This window comes from Copidosoma floridanum, unplaced genomic scaffold (assembly GCF_036245765.1).
Source record: "Copidosoma floridanum isolate Cflo_tuat_1 unplaced genomic scaffold, Cflo_Japanese_pri ptg000027l, whole genome shotgun sequence".
Taxonomy (NCBI): domain Eukaryota; kingdom Metazoa; phylum Arthropoda; class Insecta; order Hymenoptera; family Encyrtidae; genus Copidosoma; species Copidosoma floridanum.
The window spans coordinates 13,106,143-13,123,276 of record NW_028321904.1 but is presented as its reverse complement, the minus strand read 5'-3'; the positions used below and the strand labels follow the sequence as shown (position 1 = coordinate 13,123,276).

Below are 17,134 nucleotides of genomic sequence, written 5' to 3'. Positions count from 1 at the left end.
AATTCAGTCAAAGATAACTTAAGTTTCATTTAAGTACAGACAAGTATATACATCGTGCATCATATGCGGTATACAAAACCCCCACAGAAATAGCGGCATTGTTATTGTATGAATGAAACCTTAATCTTCACGAACAATACAAATAATTTTTTCAATTCAAAAGCAAATGCAAGTGGCATTACTGTGTAAGTGACACATTGCAATATGTTTATATGAGAAAAATAATATTATATACACGAAAAATACGGTATAGTGAAACTTAATGCTAATGTTGCGGCAACAGTAATATCGATTCTAATAAATGTATGTACGTACATTAAGTAGCGTTATAGGTTTTTTATTCCAACATAGTAATCAAACCAAAGCTTAGTAACTATATTAATAGATAACTGTTGTGTAATCAAATAAAGATAATTGTGTACATCTTGTAGAGCATGCGGTATACAGAACGCCCGCAGAAATAGCGGCATTATCGTATGTGTAAATGGGCACTGAAAATACAAATATATCAGAATGAAACATGCAGTGTACAACAAAGTCTGCAGAAATAGCGACATAATTATTATACGAACGAGACCATAATGCACACTACAAATACGAATGTTTTGTCAATGCAGAAAATGCAGTACACAACAAAGTCCACAGAATTAGTGGCATTAGTATGGTGTGAATAAAACTTTACTGTTCACTGATAATAGAAATACTTTTTTCATTGCAGATGCAAACTTGCAGACAATGAGGTACATATAAACGTCTGCACAAATAGTGGCATATGAGTATGGATGTGTGTTTTCATGTATGTAGGTGTGTATGTAGAACGGAATCGTGTCAATGACGGTGTCATCGTTAGGTGTTTTTTCATGTACGGAAAGAAAAATCAAGCAGTTCAAGAATGAGAATCTATAGTGATTCTTCATATATGATTCTTCAGCTTGAGTCACGCGTACAACGGTTAGATTTTATGTGTATGAGACGGGCTAAGACGAATATAGTATGGTCTGCTGTAGCTTCCACTTGTGACACACACGGGAACAGCGCATGGAGCCTACGCGCAAAGTGTTTCATGTGTACTTATGCTAAATTCGAGTGAAAGATTGGGATTCCAATGTATTAGGATCCAAACAACGGTCAGGGTGGGGGTAAGGCAAATTTGGTTTGCACTACAGCTGATGCAATATCTGTATTAGTAAGGTTTTGCTAACAAGTGCCCGTGAAAGATTTGAGTCCGCGGAATTTTTTTTCTATTCGATGTGTTTCTCAGTTAAAAATTTATAGCTATATTATACCTATAAATTATAGCTATAATTATAGCTATAACTACCTATAACACAGCTATAATAATGTATAAAATTCAGCTATAAATATAGCTATAAATTACAGCTGTAATCTTTTCACAAATTTTGAATCAAAATTAGTTTAAAATCAGATTTTTTCAACATATATCGATCAGTATAGACGGTATCATCCGTGTGATAACAGTAAAACTGAGGGCCTAAAGTATTTTTAAACAATTTTTAGAAAACTTGAAATTGTATAATATGATTTCCTGTTTTTTTTTTTACTTATTCAAAAATACTTCAGGCCCCCAGTTTTACTGTTATCATACGGATGATACCATCCGTGCTGATCGATATATGTTGAAAAAATCTGATTTTAAACTAATTTTTATTCATTATTTGTGAAAAATTTACAGCTGTAGATTATAGCTATATTTATAGCTGAATTTTATACATTATTATAGCTGTTTTATAGGTAGATATAGCTATAATTATAGCTATAAATTATAGGCATATTAATAGCTATAAATTTTTGACTGAGTTAGACCTTCTGAAAACGATTAATTATGGTAATCGTCTGTATTTTTCTGTAATTAATTGTTATTAACGAAAGATATAAATAAATCATAAATTTTACTATTTTGGTCAGCAAAAAATTTATTAAGATTTTTTAGTACATTTTCCACAAAAAATCAATTGTTATCTACAAACTTTAATCAAACAGATTTTAAGTAAACAATTTTTTAAGTTTGATAAAACGCATTTTTTTGGATTTTTCGACCACGTGCTACTCTGCCGTTACTGTGTTACTTTCAACTCACCTGGACTCAAATTTTACAATAAGATGTGTACTGTAAGACAAAAAAGATTTATAACAACCTGCAGCTTGGCAACTGCGGTATTGTTCAATAACGCACAGTGGTTTTTAAATTTGAATAAATTGCAAAAATAGTACTTTATTTAGTAAAGTCTGTATCGCAAATGAGAAATTATTTTTTTAACTATAAAAAGATAAGATAGTATGTAAATTGCATTAAAAAAATTCGTTGTGTACAATTTTTGTGAAATTTTTTTAAAACTGCTCTAGTTAAATGAAAAAATCATACTTTTTATCACCACGTTACATGTTAGATTAAAAAAATATTAGGGAGATTCCAATTTCTGTGGCACCACGATCTTAGTGTGGTGTTTGTATATTTTTATGCCAGAGATACAGGAAAAATAATTTAAAAATTCCTACATACCTCCTTTTCGAGATATCGAACTCAAATGTAAAAAAAATCGTCTTTTGTATAAAAATGATATTATGGTTATTTCTTGCTCGTTGATAGTAATAAATATGATAAAAATATTTTAAATATTTGTGCTTGTGTACTTTTTGATTTTGCTTTATTTAAAATGTGTATATCTTTTCTAAAAATATTTGAAGTATTTTTTTTTATGTAAAATTTTTATTTTATTACTGATTATATTCATGAAATTTTTTTTTCATTTCATCCATATATGTGGTTGGCCTCCTCTACGGTCGGTACTTTGTAGGATTTGCTTATTTCTTACAACGCGAGCGAGAAAGTAAAGCTCGCGAGGGAGCCATTACTGATTGTATTTATAAAGTTTTTTTTTATTAATTTCAGTTATGTGGTTGGCTACTTAACTACCGGTACTTCGTAGGATCTGGTGATTTTTTCAACGCGAGCAAGCGAGTAAAGCTTGCGAGGGAACCATTACGTATTATATTTATAAGCGTTTTTTTCATTAATTTCACACATATGTGGTTGGCTACTCTACTACCGGTACTTTGCGAAATTTGGTTATTTTTTCCAACGCGAGGAAGCGATTACTGATTAAATTTATAAACTTGTTTCTTATTAATTTACATTTGTTTGATTTTTGTCTTGATTTTCATTAATTTATAATTTATAAAATCAAAATATTATAATGTGCTGATAATTACATTGATTAATTATTAATCTAAATTTTTTCAAACAATTAAGGTTATGTTGCTATGTAAACATGTGCAAATTACTTTATCATAGCTCTTGAATTCACGAGGATATGTATATTAACAGATAATTTATATCTCACTATAATTACAGTGAAAATAACCAACCCGGTCAAAGGCATACGAGGAATTTTCCATTCATTCTTCACTTTTCAGGCTACCCAAAAGTGCAAAATTTAAATTTTAAGCTACACCTGTTTATTAATTTTTTTTTTATTGGTGGTAACCTAAATAGAAGAAAAAATTTCAAGAACACGCAATTTGGGTCTTTCCACATTTTTTTCAGCATTAAATGTAAAATAATATCAATTTTCGTTAAAATAATGGACGTATTTTTATCTTTCAGACTAGTAAACGTGAAAATGTCCTTACAAAAAATAGGCAAAACATCTCCCACTATTTTCGAGGTCACTCTTTTCATTAGCGCAGTTTACATTTTGCTAATTTTCTGTTTGTTACCACATTTTTGCAAAAGAAAATTAAGAAACTCTATTTTTTTTATTTTTTCCAGATTTTCAGCATTTTTCGAATACTTCTTAATATTTCCCTATAGTAAAGTGCGTAAATAGGATCTGGGGTGAAAAAAATTTACTTCTTAGACCCTTTGAAAATGGTGAGAAAGATGTTCTGCCTATTTTTTGTAAGGAAATTTTCGCGTTTATTAGTCCGAAAGATAAAAATATGTCCATTGTTTTAATGAAAATTGATACAATTTTACATTTAATGCTGAAAAAAATGTGCACAGACCTGAATTGCGTGTTCTTGGAATTTTTTTCACTATTTAGGTTACCACCAATAAAAAAAAAATTCAAAGAGGTGTAGCTTAAAATTTAAATTTTGCACTTTTGGGTACCCTGGAAAGTGAAGAAAGAATGGAGAATTCCTCATATGTATGTAAAATACCTAAGTTGCCTGTGCATGCCATGCATAGCTTTCACACAAAATCAGCGTGAGTACACCCGAATTACTTTGCGCGTGGGCTCCACGCGCTAAGCCCGTTAAGTGTCAGAGTGTATGAGATGAGCTGGCAGACCGTGCTATATTCGTTTCAGCACATATATTATACACCGTCTCTACCTAAATTGTATACTACGTAGCTATGTGAATCAAATCGTTTTACACATGACTTCGTTTATCTTTTATACGGTTGACGTATAGATGATATTCATGACACAACTGCTTGATTTTCTTATCGTGTACTATGCGAGTAAGTCAGTGCAGCTACTGCAAATATGATTCTCCATGCTAACGGATGTTTTTCATGAAAACAGAGTATGTACACGCTGAAGTTAGTTTCCGAAAGCATTTGCCCGCTGGACGCTGGAGTTACAATATAGCCATGCTCTGAAATCTCATGTATGGTGGTCAGCGGCTGGACAAATTATCTTAAGTACCCACAACACTGACTACCATACATGAGATTTCAGAGCATGGCTACCTATATTGTAACTTGGCTATGCACTTGCTGCTGACGCATCTCTATTTCTCACTTACACTTAGGGTGCCTGTACATGGGCGTCTTACAGTCTTAAGCCTGTAAGCCACACCTATGGCGGTTGATTTAATTCAAACTGATGTTAACTGAATACCGATATAATTTGTTTTAAACAAGGAAATAGACACTTTATTCATAATAAAACTATGTAACGTTATAACATTATAAGGTTAGAACGTCTTTAAGGCATCCAATGAAAAATTTCTACAATTCATGTTAATACAATAATTTTGTCAACATAACCTCTCTTTTCAACGACTCAGCGTTAGCAAAATATTTTTTAGTTTTGGTGGCTCAATATCTTTCCAATATTATAATGCAATCACGTAACATAGTTTTGTTACGAACAGGACGCCTATTATCTTGTTTAAAACAATTTATATCAATATTCAGTTAACGTCAGTTCGAATTGAATCACCCGCCATAGGTATGGCTTACAGTCTTAAGACATTCAGACACCCATGTACAGGCTCCCTTAATCTATGGACTCAACCGAGTCGATTATTGTTAGTTTATGGCTTGTAGTGTTTGAATTTTTTAAATAAAATTATTAGATTAACATACTGGTGCCGTTCAGAGGTTATGATTTAATGTGTATATTTCTCAAAAACAAGTGTTTTTTCTATTTCTATGATGGTGTAACGTTTGGAGCAGCTTTGAATAGTATGAGCAAATACATCTTCTTTAATGGTGTTAAAAACTTTTTTATTTCAATATTTTCAGGTACAATTCTTTGCTACACAGTTTCATTAGCTACATAGTGTTTCATTAAGTCGTTCATAAATTCGTTGTAAAATATTTTCCATGACCAACAACATATTTATGGCATCATTATAAATCATTTTTTTTTGTTCAACTGGTAGGTCTAATGAATGATGAAAATCTAATGTTAAAAAATTTCTATTAGCCTTTGTTGAGCTCCTGTACTTTGAATCATGAAGATAAAGATTCCATTGTTTTTTTTGATACTGAATAGCAGATTTAACAGTTTGAAGAAAAATAAAGCTAGTTCCATTAAAAAATTCAACAAGTTTCTTGTTATGTTGATGTCGTATAATAAAAAAAAGTACAAAATTAAGTGTAACAATCAATTGATCGGAAATTTGGAGTAAATCTGTACGTACGCCGTTTAATGAAAACATTTTTAAGAAAATTGGTTTAAGATTTATAATAGATAAGAAGTTGTTAGTAACATCTGTACAACTAATTGTTTTTGAATTTTTTTCAGCTATTATATTTTTAAAAATTCCAATTACGACGCTATTAATTTTTTGATTTAAGTCTAAATTAATTGTTTTTCTAATAAACATACACTGAGCTTCATAATTGAATGAATAAATGTATTGGGTAAATAACTTCATGGCAAGTCCTTGTATCTTTGTAGACATATTGGTAGTAATAATATCAACAATATTATGTACTAATTCATAATGGATTGGTAAATCTAAGGCTTTGATCGATAGCAGGATTTTATTATTACCTAATGTAAATTTCAAAATGTCAAGAGACTTGGCTATCATGACATTGTTCTTTTTCCTTTTTTTCATCATGTAAATTGACATGTTAATACAATGGTAAGTTACATAGTGTGGATTATATACATAAAAAACACTTGACTTGAAAATATTAAGAAAAAAAAACCAATAAAAGTTACAGAAGCACAAATTACTTACACCAATCAAAGACTTAGCTTCATCAAACTCAGATTCAACTTTTCTAGGTTTAAGTGATAGAGAATCATTCTTAAATGTTCCATAAGTTATAAACCGAAAAAAAAAAAAAACATCACGTTTTAATAGCAGAATTCTTTTTAATAACGTTGCCAACGAAAATTGGCAATTCTTTTTGTTGAGATTAAGGTAACAAATAGGTTTACCAAACATGATAAAAAATATACAGAGTAAATTATACTTGATATGATGGTTTGTAAAAGTATATTGTTTATCAGATAACTGTGATGCAGGCAACAAAGTGTTTATCAATTTGAGCAGATGCATAAGCGATACAATTATGTTATCTGTTATACAAACATTGATTACGTGGCAAGACAGATTTTTGGTAGTCAAGTTGGTTAGAAAAAACTTAATATTTTTTTCGAAAATGCGTAATGACTTTTTATTTAAACCTCTTAACAAACATACTTCAAATGCATTTAAAACAGAGCAGTTGTCGCGTTCTACCTTGAAAAATTCCATTGGTTTTATTTAATGCACAAAGAATATAATAGATTTCCAAGTAAGTGATAGTGAGTCCCAAAATGACCGTTTAAGAGTAAATAAGTGCGTCTTTTTCAATATTGTATGTCATCGTGGCAAAAGTTCGTATTAAAAATTCTGTTATTAACTTAGACTTGAGAAAAAGAAGGATCATCATGTAGAAAAACCTTTTTGACTAATGATGCATGAAAATCTTGTTTTCCACTATTTCAATAGCAAAGAAATTGATTGCTGTAAAGGATGAAGGTACTTTTTGAAAAAGTTTACAAAAAATAATCATTCTCTACTTACAGTAAATTTGTATACCTATATGTAACTCGTTACATCGAGACCCAAAATTCTCACTTTTAGATTTGTTCAAGCCTATTTGGGTTCGGTTCGATTCTCTTAACAAAATGAACCTATGTGTAGGGAACCAAGCAGAACTGGTTCTGTATATATAAGTATATTTTCATATTTTGTTAAATAAGAACTGAACCGAACCAAAAGGGGCTTGAACGAACCTTTTGGCACAGATTATTCGGGGTAAGACCAGTGGCAAGTTTCCGACGCGACTCGGAGGTTAATGACTCATTTCTCTTAGAAACGGCAGAAATATGTCAGAAACGTCAGTAATTAAAATACGCACTCAAATCTGAACCTAAGTTATTTTGTGTAGATTTCTAATAAGGATATAGTCTTTTTGTACAAAAGGTTTGTTTCGTTAAATTAAATATTTTTCCAGTTCTACTTTTTCAACGACGTAAGCTGCGAGTCGATTATAAGATTGACGAGCTAAGAGTTATTAAAATGGTTAGAATACACTGATTTTCGTGTGAAAACTAATGTAATTCAAAAGTATTAAGACTCTGTTCGGAAATGATACGTTGGTTAAGTATTAAGTTGGTACCTATACCCCCACCCTGGCTTAACTAACTGACCGTGCGTTCGCACATGTAAACAATAGTTAATCAGCTGATCACATTTTGGCGCACTTTAAGCGCTTTTAAGGTTAAAGAGAGGACTTGGAAGCGCTCAAAGTGCGCCAAAACGTGACCAGCTGATTAACTATTGTTTACATGTGCGAACGCACGGTCAGTTAGTTAAGCCAGGGTGGGGGTAGGTACCAACCAAAAACTTAACCAACGCATCATTTCCGAACAGAGCCTAAATGTCAGTAATATTGTCAGAAACTAGGTAACTTACTTTAGGTAAGATCATAGAGGTATAAGAATAGAGCACGCAAGCCGGTGTGTCAGCTTGTCATTGGCAGCGAGATCAGCGTAGAGAGAGAGACAGCTGCACATAAGAGGAATCGTGTCCTTGTCTAGCCGAGAACTGTGATTAGTCGACTCTCTGTCCTGCTCTCCCGATCAGACTCTCCCGATCACGCAAGGCAGAGCAGACGGTCAGAGAGAGATAGATTTCCCCTTATGCAGTTTTCTTTCTCTTAGTTGATCACGCGCAAATCGCTCATTTGCGTGCTCTATTCTAATACCTCTATGAGTAAGATACCTACGCACCACTGGGTGAAACGTGAAACGCGACTACCAGCGCCGAAGAGCCTGTACAAAAACAAATAAAGTGGCCAAGATGAAACTAAAACCTGTTCTATTTGACTTGTTGAAAAAAAAGTGCTCCAATTTAGCGATATTTTGTAATGGAAAAAAGCACTATGCGGCAATAACACATACTAAAACCTGTCCTACGAGTATCATCTCGAATACAGATGCGACAGTCGATGGATGCGTTCCGTAAGCACTGGCCGTTTAATCTAAGTATTTAGATAATGTGAAGATAACGTCTTAGTGTAAGAAAGATAACATATCATACTTTTTCCCTTGCACTTAAATGTCATCTAGGATACCGAGATACTTGAAGATTAACTGCTGGAGCTTACGGAACGCACCCGATAAAGAGTAGCGTGAACCAGAATCATTAAATCCGCTAGACAAAGAGCTGAGACCCGAGGGTAGTCAAAAGTCAAAATCTTAACCAGCCGCCACTCTCAACAAATTTGAGACTAATCTTCGTTACAGAAACCTTATGATTCGTAGAGATCCAAAATATTTTGTTTATATTGCATTCTGATAAAGAGTTTTGTTGGTATTTAAGTAATGTCATATGGTCTATTTTATAAACCAGCTGCAAGGGAATCCACTATATAGAAAATGAAAATTTGTTACCTGGACCTGGAAGTGACATTTGTGGCAAGATTAAAATGCATCTTGTACCCAAAAATCGACCTTTAAAGATAAACCCCTACAAAAAAAAAAACCAAGCCACAACTTTGCCAGTTGATTTTTTTAAAAATAATTTATTCCATGAATCAAAGTTCCGACAATTTTCGGATTTAATGAAGGTGAAAAAATGACCTTCCTGTTACGCTCATCTAACGCTGATCGTATCTCTAATACTCGTCTAAGATAATAGACGTGGCATTATAGAGAAGATTACAATATCTGTATTTTTGAAAGTCGATTTTGCATCAATGCATTGTAATCTTGCCGCAAATGACACTTGCAGTTGACAACTTGTATCATCTATTAACTGATTTAGGTTGCGGCTGGTTTATAAAAAAGATCACATAACACTTTTTAAATACCAACAAAACTCTTCTCCAGAATGAAATATGACCGTAATATTTTTGATCTCGACAAATTATAAAGTTCCTTTATTTTAAAGAAATGTGCACTGATAAAGAAGTGGGAGAGCAGAACTCTTTCGAAGGAGCTCTGCTCTACCAAACAGTAGGGCTACTTATCTCAGCTCGAGTGGGGCAGCTGCTGTCCCACAGCGAGAGACTAGAGTCACTAGAGCCCCCCTTGCACTGCCTTGCAGTGCATACACAATCTCACTTGGCGAGACTGCAACTATCTCCTACCTATACTCCCATGTGCCTATTTCACTGACGGTGCAATTTTATCCATCCAGTGGGACGCCACAGCTCCCACTCATGCAGGATACAAGCGATCCTTCAAGTGTGGAATACCTGTTGTACCGTAAGTGGCGCTACATACGCCCTACAACTATAATAACATATAACCTCACCACCCGCTAATACATCACCGCTCCCACTTTTTTCTCAGTGTGGCGGCTGGTAACAATTTTGATCACCCTCAGGCCTTAGCTCTTGGTCCTCGCACTGGTCACATATTAAGCGTATTTCAAAATGCGGACGCTCAGGGCGGTTGAAAGATTTAATTTTGGAACATTTCAAAATTCTAAAGTCAAGCACACGTCTTATTCATTTTAACTGTGTGAAAATTATTTCATAAGTGAACAAACCCGCAAGTTCTGCACATACCTTTTTTTTACATTATAGTGTACTGACCCCAAAGCATATACGTATGTACATGTACATCCGTGTGCGGGACCATAGATCTAATCAGCTGTCTGCACATGTGTTCATTTGCTATTCCACAGTTCCACACACAGTTGCCGTAAGATATCGTAAGTCGTAAGGCATAATTAAGTTGTCGGTAAGTTGTCGGAGAGCGTTACTGGAACACACCCTTAGTAACATGTTGGTATTGGTACGATTGGTAGTGAAAAGTCGAGCGCCCGACCTTAGCATTTTGAAACGTATCAAAATCATTCCTTCCCGGCGCCTGTATTTTAAAATACGCTCAAATTGTCCTATTGTCTGTATTGCCTATAATAAATTTTTGTGAAATGGTATATACATGAAAAGGTGTATACATTTCAATTGGTTTTTTATTCTAAATGTGCCAAATAATCTAAAAATATTTTTTCAGGTCGAAAAAATAACTTTGACGAAATTGTGAACAAAAAATTGTTTAAACAATACCTGACCACATTCTTGGGTGGCAAGATGAACTTTCAGGAACATTATTATGATATGAACAAGAAAGCACAAAAAATTGGGTGCGAATAATTTTTCCCGGTTCATCACTGTTTGAGCCCGGTCTAAACAAGCTTAATAGAATAGAAAAATCGGAAAGATTCCTGTATCGTCCTTGATCTTTGTAGATTATAAATAATTTGTTGGAATGTCCATATTCAATTGCGTGCGTTTGTGAAAGTATTTTCCGTTAAAATGTTAAATTTATAAGATTTCCGTCCCGCAACTTTAACAGTATCAGAGCAACTCTTGGATACAATTTTTTTGGCTGTCTAAAATGCGTGAAAATGTTGTGTGCGTTAATAATTTTTAGATTCGATACCGTAGAAAAATTAAAAACTCCGTGATTTCATTCCAGGCGTCGTCAAAACTACAAATTTTCAAATGAGGCATGAGCCCGTAACGCTAATTTAGCCCTTTTTTTGCATCTCAAACTAAAGGAATACTCTTTGATGGTCTGAATTTTGTTCTTAAAATTTCCTCAAACGGCTTTGTAATCGATTGGAACATGAATCCCTATAGGATAAAGCAATCTCATGTCTGTGAGCTTTACTTATTTTATTTTATTTATTTATTTCATACTCCGTCCCTTACGGGTTTGGAGGGGTTCCGTAACATTTTGTACATTTAATATCTACTTAATCTACGCTATATAATATATTTATTTTTACTTTAACTGTTCTTAATATTCTACTTTTTCTTTTTTAAAATAATATTGAAATAAAACAAATTTAATATCACTACAATTCCAATTCTTCAAGACTCAATTCTCAAACTTCAAAATTAAACACATGCCTATCAAAAATTCAAAAATTTCCAACTTAAATTAACAAAATTATCAAAATTTCCTATATTTAATTCAGTAAAAAAAATTTTCTAATACTACTTAACTATCAAAAATTTTCAAAAAATTAACAACTTTTTTCTTTAAATTGTCCATATATTTTTTGTATTCTTCATTCTTCCTTGCATTTCTTTTTCTCTCTTCTTTCTTGTCCTGCTAATCCTTCTTCTCTCTTTACTACCTTAACTTTCTGCATACTTTCTTTTATCTTTTAGATCTTTTCTGACTCCTTCCTTTTTCTGATTACTTTTCTTAGCACTTCTATCTCTTTTGCATCGTGGCTTAGTATTTTTTCCATTTCTTCTTCATTTCTCGTATCTCCGCAAATCTTTAGTATGTGTCTAAGATCTTCTTCCTCCTCCTTGCATAATCTACACTTCTTATCCTCCTCTCCTTTCCAGTATTCTCTACTTCTGCATTCATTTCCGCATCTAAACCTTGCTACTAACTTTCTATCCTTTAATGGCATATCCTTTTTCAAGTATTCTGGTTCATCTTCTGTTCTTATACCTTTATATGTTCTGTTGTACCGTGAATTCTCTATCTTTTCCATTCTCTTCTCTTTTTCTTTTCTTTCCTTGTTCATTAATATTTTTTCTCTTACTTTCTCCCTAAATTCTACTCCTTTCATAAATCTTGTTTCTTTTACTTTCTCTTCCCGTAGTAATTCAGCTCTCTTTTTTGAATCCTTTCCTATTCTCTCTCTTTCCTTGTCCTTGTCCTTTTCCCTTATGCATTCTTTTACTAATTTTATGTCTGACTCCCTAATTTTCTCTTCAAACTTTAACGCTCTCCTTAACGCTTTTATACTCATCCTTTCTAATCTACACTCCTCCTCCACTATATAATTTGGTGTATTGCTGTCTAATCCTAATATCCATTTCATATATCTTCTCTGTATACTTTCTAGTCTTTCTTCTTCTTCCCATCCCCACACTTCCGCACCAAATAGTTCTATACTTTCTACTAGGGCTGTAAATAATTTTCTTTTCCTTTTGTAGCTATTCTTAAATATTCTTTCTCCTATGCTCCATGCATTTTTCATAGCTATCACTGCTTTTCTTTTCCTTTCTTCTATATGCCTATCGTTTCTCCCATTTTTCTGTAGTATATATCCTAAATATCTTATTTCATTTACTTCTTCTAATTCCTTACTCCCCCACTTCCATCTTCTATCATTCCTCTTTTTTTTTTCGAACACTAAAATTTTCGTTTTTTCCTCACTTAAAATCATCTTCTTTTTATTTGTGTACTTTTTGAATCTTTTTAACATCTCTTTCAATTCTTCTTCTCTATCTGCTATTAATACTATATCATCCGCGTAAGACAGACTCCATACTTTTTCATTACCAACTCTGCATCCTCCCACCTGCCCTTTCTTTAATTCCTGCTCCAGATCCGCTAAGTACACGTTAAACAGCGTCGGGCTCAGTGGGCAGCCTTGCCTCACACCTTTCTCTGTCCAAAATTCCTTGGATTCCTCTTCTCCAACTTTAACTACATTTCTCGTTTCTTTATAAATATCCATTATCCTATTTCTTAGCTTTTCACTCACTTCCATTTCTATTAATCTTTCTTTTAAAACTTTCCTATCCACTCGATCAAATGCTTCCTTTAAATCAATAAAACATGTAAATAATTTTCCTCTTTCTTTGCTTAATTTTTTCTCAACAATGTGTTTCAATGTATATATAGCTTCTATTACTCCTCTCTTTTCTCTAAAACCAAACTGACTTTCTGATAATTTACCTTCGATTTCCTTTTTTAACATCTCATTTAACATACTCGCATAAATCTTATATGCTGTACATGTCAATGTAACTCCTCTATAATTTTCTAACATATCTTTATCACCTTTTTTGTGAATCAAACAAATCGTACCTTGTCTCCACTGATCCGGTAATTCTCCTTTTTCCCATACTTTTTTCAGCAATTCCCACAGAGCTGCATCCACTTCTCCCGGCATGTACTTCCATACTTCATTTTCCAGCTTATCTTCTCCTGGTGCTTTTCCTACTTTTAATCTGGCTATCTGCCTCTCGAACTCTTCCTTGCTCATTTCTTCCTGATCCTCTGCATTTGTTCTTGCCTCATCCTTTCTTGTCTCTTCCCTCACAATTCCTTCTTCATTCTTCCCATCTAACTTTTCCATAAAATACCTTCTCCACTCTTCTACTGTGAACTTTTTGGATATTTCTCTCCTTCGTTTTTTCCTGTACTTGTTTATATATTTCCACACTTCGCCTTCCGATGTTGCATTTTTTATCTCTTCTTCTTCTAATCTTTCAAACCTTTTCCTTTTTGCCTCACACCAGTTCCTATACTCTCTTTTTTTATCTATGTAATAACTTCTTTCTATTTTCTTTTTCCTCCACCTTTTCATTATTCTTCTTAAATCCTTCTTCTTCTCCTTCCATTCTTTATCGTGCCATTTTTTATCCCCTATCTTCCACACTCTACACTGTTTTTTCACCTTAGGTACTGCACTATCTATTTTTTCTTTCAATTCACTCCATCTTTCTTCAATCTCTTTTCCCTTTCTCTCCCAGTCTTTACACCGTTCTCCATACTGATCAATCAATTCTTGAGTCCAATCCCTCCTTGCCTTTGTTCTCTCTTCTTTCTCTACATTTCCTACCTCTACTTCCTTTTCTAGGTATACTTCTAGCGGCATATGATCTGATTCCGTTCTTTGTCCTATCTTCATTTCCTTAATCTGATCTAACGCTTCTTGACATCCTATTGCGTAATCTATTACCGACTCTCCTCTGCTACCTACGTATGTGAATTCTCCTTCTTCTCCTTTTTGCCCATTTACTATACACCATCCTTCTTCTGTTATTTCTTTTATTAGTCTTCTACCTTCCTCATTGATCTTTTCGTCTTTCGACTTTCTTAACCTTACGTCCTTGTCGTCACTATCACTCTCACTATCACTTTCATTAATTCAACCTCCTTCTCTCCCAGTTCTTGCATTCCAGTCTCCTAGTATAAGTACGCATCCACTTTCCTTCGTTTTTACTTTTTCCTTTATAATTCCCATCGTCTCTGCTACATTTTGACTATATACTCCTATGATCTTCCAGTTCTGATTTCCGTGTTTAATCTCCTGCATTACTATATTATCGCTCCATACTTCATGATTTCTACTCTCCAATTTTTTGCTTATTCCTAATATTACTCCTCCTTTCGCTCTACCTTTTTTATGCTCTTTAGTCGCTGCTATACACTTACACTCATAGCTTTTTGGCAACTCACTTTCTACATTAGTCCACTTGTCCTTTTCCAACCATGTCTCTACTAACATTATCACATCAAACTCACTTAAATACTTCCACACTTCACTGTCCTTATTTAGCACTCCCGCAATGTTCCACGCACAAACACTAACATTTCTTCTTCTCACTTCCTCCTCCTCTACATCTTCTTGTTCTCTTCATTCTTGGCTCCCTCTTCTTTCCTCTGTAAAATCTCCTTTCCTTTCATCAAATCTAAGCCATTTACCATCGATCAAAATCTTCATATATCCAACTTTTGTATTTTTTCCTTTGTTCCTCTGCTCTTTTGACTTGTTTAAAATAAATTTTTGGATCTCTCTTTCTCTCTCTGTTAGATCGCTTTCTATGTAAACTCCCCTCTCCAGATGTTTTTTATTTCTCATTACTTCTTCTTTCATTTCTTTACTTGCCAGCCTTACTACCACCAACTTCCTCACATTTTGCCCAGCGTTTACACTTATCACTTTAGCCTTCTCTATCTTGACTTTTATTTTTATCTTTTGTTCAATATACTCTTCGACCTTCTTTTCCAGATTCTCTCCTTCAATATTTGCTCCTTTTATAACAATGTTCGGTCTCCTTTTCTCTCTCTCAGCTTTTTCTGTTTCCCATTCCAACTTGCTTATTATTTCTTCTAACGCCTTCTTTTCTTCTGTCCACTGTTGCCTTTCTTTTATCCACATCTGTTTTTCCTCTTTCCAATCTTCTTTTCTTCTTTCTAGACTACTAATCATGCTGTCCAACTTCCTTTCCAACCTGCTCATCTTATCGTTTAATTCTTTATTCTCCTGATTTTCTTTTGTAAAATTCAATAGAGTCTGTTCCTTTAATTTTGTATTTGTATTATTTCTTGTATTCATACTTGCTGCAGGCGGCTTTCCTGCCATTTTTAAATTTTGCCGGTAATGCAGTTTTCTAATTTACCGACAACAAATTCTATCTGTCAGAAATTCTATTTACCAGCCTTACTCAACAAAGTAGTGTTCTTCCTTACCGACCTCACTATTGTTTTTTCCGGGACCTTCCTTATCTACTTCTCAGATTACCCCTATTATCGACCTCTTTCTCCAATTGCCGCTTCTTTCTTCCTGTAATATGTTTTCTAACCTCACTTTCTTTCGAACTTCACCGCACTTTTTCTTTTACTATCACCACTTTAACACTGTTTTCCTGTCCTCTTGTCTCTCGTTTTTCCGCTCACTAATACCTTTCTTTATTATCCCCTATTCTTACTACTCACTCCTTACTTGCCTTACACGTGTTCCCTTTACCCAGACACTACCACACTAATCTCACTTTATCCTTTCAAACTTTCAAAATTATTCACTTTACACTTTTTTCTCTGCTGCTTCTTCACTTTTTACACTTCCTCGTACTTTTATTTCTTTTAATTTTTACTTTAATTCCTTTTTAATTACTCTTTCCTACGGAGCGCTTTCTCGAAACGTCCGCACTCTCTCGCATGCACAACGGAACTCCTGTGAGCTTTATTAGTTGAGCGACGTACATCTATGAGGCTCTCTTACAGTCAAGCTTGAATCAGATGGCGCCAGGGCACGTCGCGGCTGTCATGGCCGTCGCACTTACACACCGTCAAATTTACAGTTGTGTATTGTGTCCGTGAGCCTATCTGTGTGATAAGCAAAGCAGAAGACATAACCTTTGTAAATGATTGCTGTTGTTTGCAGACAATTTTTGTTGGCATTTACGTTTAAAGATAGTAGGAAAAATGAAGTGCAGTGTAATATCCTGCGATAAGAAAGTGAAATTTAAATTTCCTTCTGATAGTGTGATAAAAAAGAAAGTGGCTCGAAGCAATTGGGAGACCAATCATTAGTAAACAAATACATAAATAGCCTTGTAAATATAACCTAAAATGTACACTTACCTGTCCACGAGTTCTGATTTTCTTCCACTGACTCTTGCTCGTTTCCCTTTTAAAAGCTTTTTCAATTCTGAAACTTTGAAGCTCCCATAATATTCTTTCTTGTCTTCCTTATTCATTTCAAAATTTCAAATATTGCGCTGTACCACTAGACTTTAATTTCCAGTATACATGCAATACTCAAAAGTAATGTTGTGTGAGTGAGACGGCCATGACAGCCGCGACGTACCCTGGCGCCATCTGATTCAAGCTTGACTGTAAAAGAACCTCATATGTGTAAGTGGTCGCGGTGG

At 33.9% G+C, this 17,134-nt stretch overlaps 1 protein-coding gene across 1 annotated transcript in view; it reads left to right on the top strand.

The window, feature by feature from the left end:
• Window positions 1-4,484: 4,484 nt before the first annotated feature.
• Window positions 4,485-17,134, top strand: part of twr (signal peptidase complex catalytic subunit SEC11 homolog C twr) — a 179,308-nt gene continuing 166,658 nt past the window's right edge. Inside the window, exon 1 of the mRNA XM_014349908.2 lies at window positions 4,485-4,551. Coding sequence (XP_014205394.2) covers window positions 4,522-4,551 — 30 coding nt within the window. The 5' untranslated portion in view covers window positions 4,485-4,521. The remainder of the gene's footprint in view (window positions 4,552-17,134) is intronic.